Raw genomic sequence first — 6,073 nt, forward strand, 5'->3', positions numbered from 1 at the left:
GTGTCCCCAGGCCAGGATGGGCTCCTGGGTGTCCCCAGGCCAGGACGGGTTCCCGGGTGTCCCCAGGCCAGGATGGGCTCCTGGGTGTCCCCAGGGACGTGTCCCCCTCCCAGCACCCCCAGGCTCCCCAGCCCACACTCACTATTTTGCGTACGTGGCTCAGGGCGCTTCCCTCTTTGCCTTTACAGTTTTCCACCTGGTACGGAGGGGCAATGACGACTTCTTCCATCACAACTATGTTCTTCTCCTGCCATTTACAGTCTTTAATGCTGAGGGGAGGGACAACGCGATCAGGGAACGCCACCACTGCCCCCCGGGGTGGGTCTGTGTCCCACTGAGAGGGCAAGGAGCCCCCCTGGTCACCGCAGCTGGAGAGGGGTGGGAGCCCAGGGGGGTGGGATGTGCCAGGAAGGGGCAGGGAGCGGGCAGGGAGCCACCCTCCCTCCCTGAGATCCCATCCAGCACATCCCAGGACACATCAGAGCGTCCCAGAGCGACCCAGCAAAGGGAATCCCCCAAAAAGGAGCCTGGGGACCCCAAGGTGGGCACTGGGGACCCCGAGGGGGGCACTGGGGACCCCGAGGGGGGCACTGGGGACCCCGAGGGGGGCACTTACGTCTTATGGATGGTCTGGAAGAGCTGCTGCCCCTCCAGAGAGACACCAGCACTAATTGCATATGCCTGGCTCATCTTCTCCTCCTTCTCCGTCCGTGCTTTGTTGGCAAGCTGGGAAAACACAGGGACAGGGAATTGGGCTGGGAGCAATGAGGGGGCACAGGGACCCCCCAGCACAGCTCTGTCCCTTGTGATTCCAGCTGAAATTCCCCTGCTGAGGCACCCTCACCACTGCCAGAGATTTGGGGATGGTGATGCCACCTTTCCACATCCCCCTGTCCCTTCCCCTTGGCCTCTTCTGAGTTAGTTGTGACATTTTAGGTGCAAACCACCCTCACTGCTCCCTTTCCTTGGGAGGGAGATGGGGAAGAGGAGCCTGAAATACCCGACACGCTGGGAGTAAACGCTCCATGCAGGAGTACGAGCAACTTTAGCCTGCAGCAATTGATTTGCTCCCAAAAAATAACCAGAATTGGTTATCTGGGAGTCGCATCCGTGTGTGGGGAGGTGTGATTACACACAGGGTGCTGGAATAGAGATGGAAAACCCCGACCCTGGCATCCCCCATGTTGAATCCCATGGATGTGGGAGGAGAAGGATGCAGCGCCTGGAGGCAGCAGCCCTGGACCAGCTGCCTTTTCCTGGCTGGAGATGCCGCAGTGGAGGAGCCACATCAGCATCATCCCTCCTCTGGAGCCTCCTCATTCCTGGGAGCACACCCAGAGCTGGACTGGCTTCCTGGTGCTGGCTGAGGGGGTTTCACCCCTCCCGAAGCCCCTCGGGGTAGGGAAAGGCTGAGCTCCCTCTGGCTGGGGACACTTCAGTGCCTCTGCCAGCCGTGTCCCCTCTCGGTGCCCTGGGAGCAGCCACTGCAGGGGGACACTCCCCGTGTGCTCCCCGTCCTTCTCCCAACAGGGACAGGAGCCTTCCTCGCCTCCACAAGCCACCCACCCCATGCCATGGCAGAGCTGCTCTCTCCAAGACCACCAGGCAGGCTTCCAAACCAGGCACAACGTTCCACAGGAACCTCCCTGCACCCCACACCCTTCCCTGCCCCTCATCCCGGCAGGGGAGCCACCCCGAGGCTGGAGAACTGGGATCCCGACCTGGATCCCAACCATCCACACTGGGATGGGCTGGAACTGTGGGACAGAGCACTGGGGATCCCCCGTGCCGTGTCCTCCCTGAGCAGATCCCCCTTCCCCAGCCTGAGGTTTCGATCCCCTCTGTCCCAAGCCTCTGTCTTTCCTGAGCCTTGGGATGCTCCAACAGCAGCTGCAGCATCCAGGCTTGGGGACAGCCCTGAGGAGAGGCCACCGGGAGGTGACCGGACACCCCGGAGAGGTGCCAGCAGCACCCCAGCATTCCCACGGGGATCCAGCCATCCCTCATCACTCCCCTGCAGCACCACGTGCTCCCCCTGCCCATCCACGCCTGCCAAGAGGGAACGGATCAGGCTCCTGGATGTGAGCGCTGCACGGGGAGAGCTCCAGGGCTCCCCTGCACACACCTTGTGCAGGCGGCATGAATGGATGAGTCACTTCCCCGCTCCCTCAGCATCACTGACGGAACCGGCAGCGCGCAGGGAGGGACCGCCAGGGCCACCAAGGTTCGTGCCAGGGCCACCAAGAACCACACCAGGGTCCCCCAGTGCCAGGGTCGCCCTCATCCCACCTGGGTGGTGATGTGGGGGATCCCTGCAGGATCTCCTGCAGTGGCAGGGGATGGCTGTGCCGAGCTCCTCTGGTGACCAGCCCCGTGGTGTTCCCCAAAGTCCCCAACTCTCCGGGTTCCCTGCAGCACCACCAGCACTCCCACTCCCTCCTCCTCCTCCTCCCAGTACAACCAGTACCGGCCACCAACATCCCAGTCCCTGAACATCCATGGGGAAGGGGATGTGGGGCAGGGCCCCACAGAACTCCCCTCCTGCCACTGGAGTGGCCCCTCCAGCTGGACTCCATCTGTAGTTTCCCCACACACCAAATCCACAATCACTGGGATGCTGGAGAAGACCAGTGAGCACTGAATTCCTGAGGGGGTTCCCTCGGGCTGCGCTCCCAGCCGTGTCACTCGCTGCAGTGACAGCCAACGGTCACATCGTGGTGGCAGCTGTGTCATCCCAGACCTCAGAGGTGTTAATCCATCGGGAAGGGACCCGGGGAGGGGATGGACACCCAGCTGGTGCCACCTGCTGTGACACAAAGCCCTGGGAGAGGCGTCCCTGTGGGACATGGAGGTGACACCTGAGCCCCCCACACCTGGATTCAGCCCAGCACCGAGGGCTCGGGGTCACCTTCCCTTTCCTTCCAGCATGGATGAAAAGCAGTTCCTCAGAATTCCATGAGCTCCACATCTTCACCCCTCCTGTCCTCTCCAAAACACCAGTCTAGACCCAAACCAGCATCATCCAGACCCCAAACACCACCACCTACCCCAAACCACCAAACCCAGGCTCCAAACCCCTCAAAACCCAAGCCCCAAACCAAGATCACCTTAGATCCCAAAAATGCCAAAACCCAGGTCCCCAAATGCAAAAATCTAGACATAAAATCCATGCCCCAAAACCACCCAAACCCCAATAAAACCCAGAGGCCAAACTGCTAAAACCCAGAGCCAAATGGCCAAAGCCCAGAGGCAGAACGGAGCTGGGGGAAGCTGTGCTGGGAGCAGGCGAGCTCCAGAGGTGAATCCTGCTGGATCCCTGCAGGATTCCTGGAGATCCCAGCGGGAGGGGCTCTCTCACCTTGCTGACGTTGAGGGAGGCTAAAGGGGGAGGCGTTTCCGTGCGGTCATTGATTATTTCCACTTCTGACACGTACTGTAAGTTTACGAGCAGGATGTCTGCGTGGTTGGGCTTGCCACTGGAAGAGGGGCATTCTGGAGGGGGGGATTAAGGAAAACAAATCCAGAGGGAGGTTTTTATCGGTGGGACACAGCCCAGGAGCAAACCGGGAGAAGGGTGGGTTTGTGGGAAGCTCCTCTGCTCCCTTGTCCCTTCTTGGGATATTCAGTGATCCCAACAGAGCTGCTCATCTCTCTCTGGACCCATCTGGTGCTGATCCTGGTCTATCCCAGCTCCAGACTGAGTTTTCCAGTCCTGGTCCACCAGCACCAGCCCACCACCACCACTGGCCTGAACCAGCACCACCAAATTTGCACTTTTTCCACCAGAACTCTTTCCTCTTGCGGGCAGCAGCCTCCCTGGGAGCACTCCCTGTTCTGGAAGGAAGGGAACTGCCAGGAGAGGGACACACAAGGTTTGTTGTTGGTACTGCTCTGTGAATGAAACACCCCCAAAAAACACCCCCACCCCTTCCAGAGCTGCCAGGGATCATCCCTGCACAATCCCCTGCTCCCATGAGGACGGACGGAGGGATGGAGCAGGGAGCACGGCACGGAGGTGACAAGCCATCTCCTCCTGGAACAGATCCTCCTGGAGATCCCTGCTCCCCTCCCAGCACCCCTGAGCACAAGGTGGAGCCCCCCCCCAAAAAAAAAGCCAGGGAATTCCAATCTTTCCCTTTGGGGGATGAGCTGGAGCATCCCAGCTTTGTGAGGAAGAGGCGGAAGGGAAGCGCTCAGCCCTCTGTGGGGCAGACAAACAGCACTGAGCAACCTGTTGGACCCTCTGGGATTTTCCTGCTGTCTCTAGCGGGACCTGGGAGCTCCCCTGGCTCCAGCCACATCCCAGGCACCCAGGGGGCCTTCTCCTGTTGTGTTTCCCACAGCTCCAGCCACAAAACCCTGTCCCAGCTCCTCATTCCCTGCAGAACCCAGCCCTGGGCCCCCAGAACTCCAGCGCCAGCCCTGAGCTGAGCATTCACCTTCCCCCCCTCTCCTGGGTGTCTCCACTGTTTTCCAACAGCCCTTGGCTTCTCCCATTCCCTGCAGATTCCAAACAAAACCATATCCAGATATATTTATACTGGGGGGGCCGGGAGCACCCCACTGCCCTCACACACCCCAATACAGGGGTCCTCACTGCCCCCCAAAAAACCTCCAGGACAAGTCCCCCTGTTCTCCCCAAAACTGGGTGTTCTCTCTCCCCCAGTTTAACCCAGTGCAGGGCTCCCCACTCCCCCTCAAAAGCTCTTTATAATACAGGGCCCCTCAATCTCCCCATTCACCCCAATACAGGCTCCCCAGTCCCCCCAATCCACACCTCCTCACTCCCCCCAAAAACTCCCTCTAGGACACCCCACATCCATTTACCCAACACAAGACCCCCGCCTCTCCCATTCTCCGGGGCACAGGGCTCCTGAACCCCCCGCTCACCGATCACAAGGCCCTCCAATCCCTCCTCACCGATCCCCCCGTTCACCCCCACAAAAGTCTCTCCAATTCCCCCAAAACCTCCCTGCCGGACTCCCCACTCCCCCCCTCCCTCGGGGGTCTCCCCGCTACCCCTCAAACCCCTCCCTGTCGCCGCCCACCTCGATCCCCTCACACCCCCTCCCCTCCTTCCCCCCTTTCCCCTCCCTCCCTCACGCCCCCCCCGCTCCCCATCGGGCGGGCCGCAGAGGCCCGAGCGGGCCGCGCCGGGGCCGGGACCAGCGCGGCGAGGCGCGGGCGGGTGGATACTGAGCGCCAGCATCTTGCTGGGGTAGTCGAAGGCGACGACCTCGCCCTGGAGGCGCTGCTCCTGGCAGGTGCGGCAGGACACCTGGCTGCCCACGCTGAAGTACTCGCCCGGCGCCGCCATCTTGTCCGCCCGCAGCGCCCGCGGCTCCGCTCGCCTCGGCCAGGCGCGGCGGGGGCGGGGCCGCGCGGCAGCGAGGGCGGGGATTGGCGCTCCGCCCCGCCGATCTGCTCCGCCCCGCGTCCTGATTGGCTGAGCGCACCCCGGCCGCGGTTTGTCCCTCCCGCCCCGCCGTAGCGCGCCGCCCCGCGGGCGGTGATGGGAAGTGTAGGCAGAAGAGGGCGCTGAGAACGGCGGGAGGGAGTTTTGAGGGGTCCCCGGGATGAAGCCCCCCCCTGAGGTACCTCCCGCCGGTACCGGGGGTTGGGGAGCACCGCGGGGAGGTTTAAGGAGGGTCAGGCCGGCTCAGAGGCTGCTGGTTGGAATGGGGAGGCCGCGGGTCTGATGTAAGGGAGACCCCAGGGAGGCCTCAGGCCTGAGAGCAGAGGGAGGCCCAGAGGGGCCCCAGGGAGGCCCAGGAGCCGCTTCAGGGAGACCCCAGGAAAACCCCAAAGAAAACCCAGGGTGGCTCCAGGGAGGACTCCAGGGCCTTCTGCAGAATCACCTCAGGGAGACACAGGAGGTTTCCAAGGGAAAGCCCCAGGGAGTTGTGGCTCTTTGGAGCATCACAGCTGCTCCAGCAAATCCCCAGCAATCCCCTGATCCTGCCCAGATCCCAGAGCCACAGGTCTGTTCTACCCCCGGGCAGAAAATTGGGAGCCATTTGTTGGCAAACTTCAAGTGGTTAATGAGTCCCTGAATCAGTGCCAAGGCATCCCT

At 62.0% G+C, this 6,073-nt stretch overlaps 1 protein-coding gene across 1 annotated transcript in view; it reads right to left on the reverse strand.

The window, feature by feature from the left end:
* Window positions 1-5,377, reverse strand: part of LSM12 (LSM12 homolog) — a 6,620-nt gene extending 1,243 nt beyond the window's left edge. Inside the window, exons 1-4 of the mRNA XM_015616393.3 lie at window positions 5,197-5,377; window positions 3,359-3,492; window positions 617-726; window positions 143-269 (exon numbers count right to left, since the gene is read on the reverse strand). Of these exons, the coding sequence (XP_015471879.1) occupies window positions 143-269; window positions 617-726; window positions 3,359-3,492; window positions 5,197-5,317 (492 nt within the window). The 5' untranslated portion in view covers window positions 5,318-5,377. The remainder of the gene's footprint in view (window positions 1-142; window positions 270-616; window positions 727-3,358; window positions 3,493-5,196) is intronic.
* Between the last annotated feature and the right edge of the window lie 696 nt (window positions 5,378-6,073).

The sequence above is a fragment of the Parus major genome, unplaced genomic scaffold (assembly GCF_001522545.3).
Source record: "Parus major isolate Abel unplaced genomic scaffold, Parus_major1.1 Scaffold421, whole genome shotgun sequence".
In the NCBI taxonomy this organism is placed as follows: Eukaryota; Metazoa; Chordata; class Aves; order Passeriformes; family Paridae; genus Parus; species Parus major.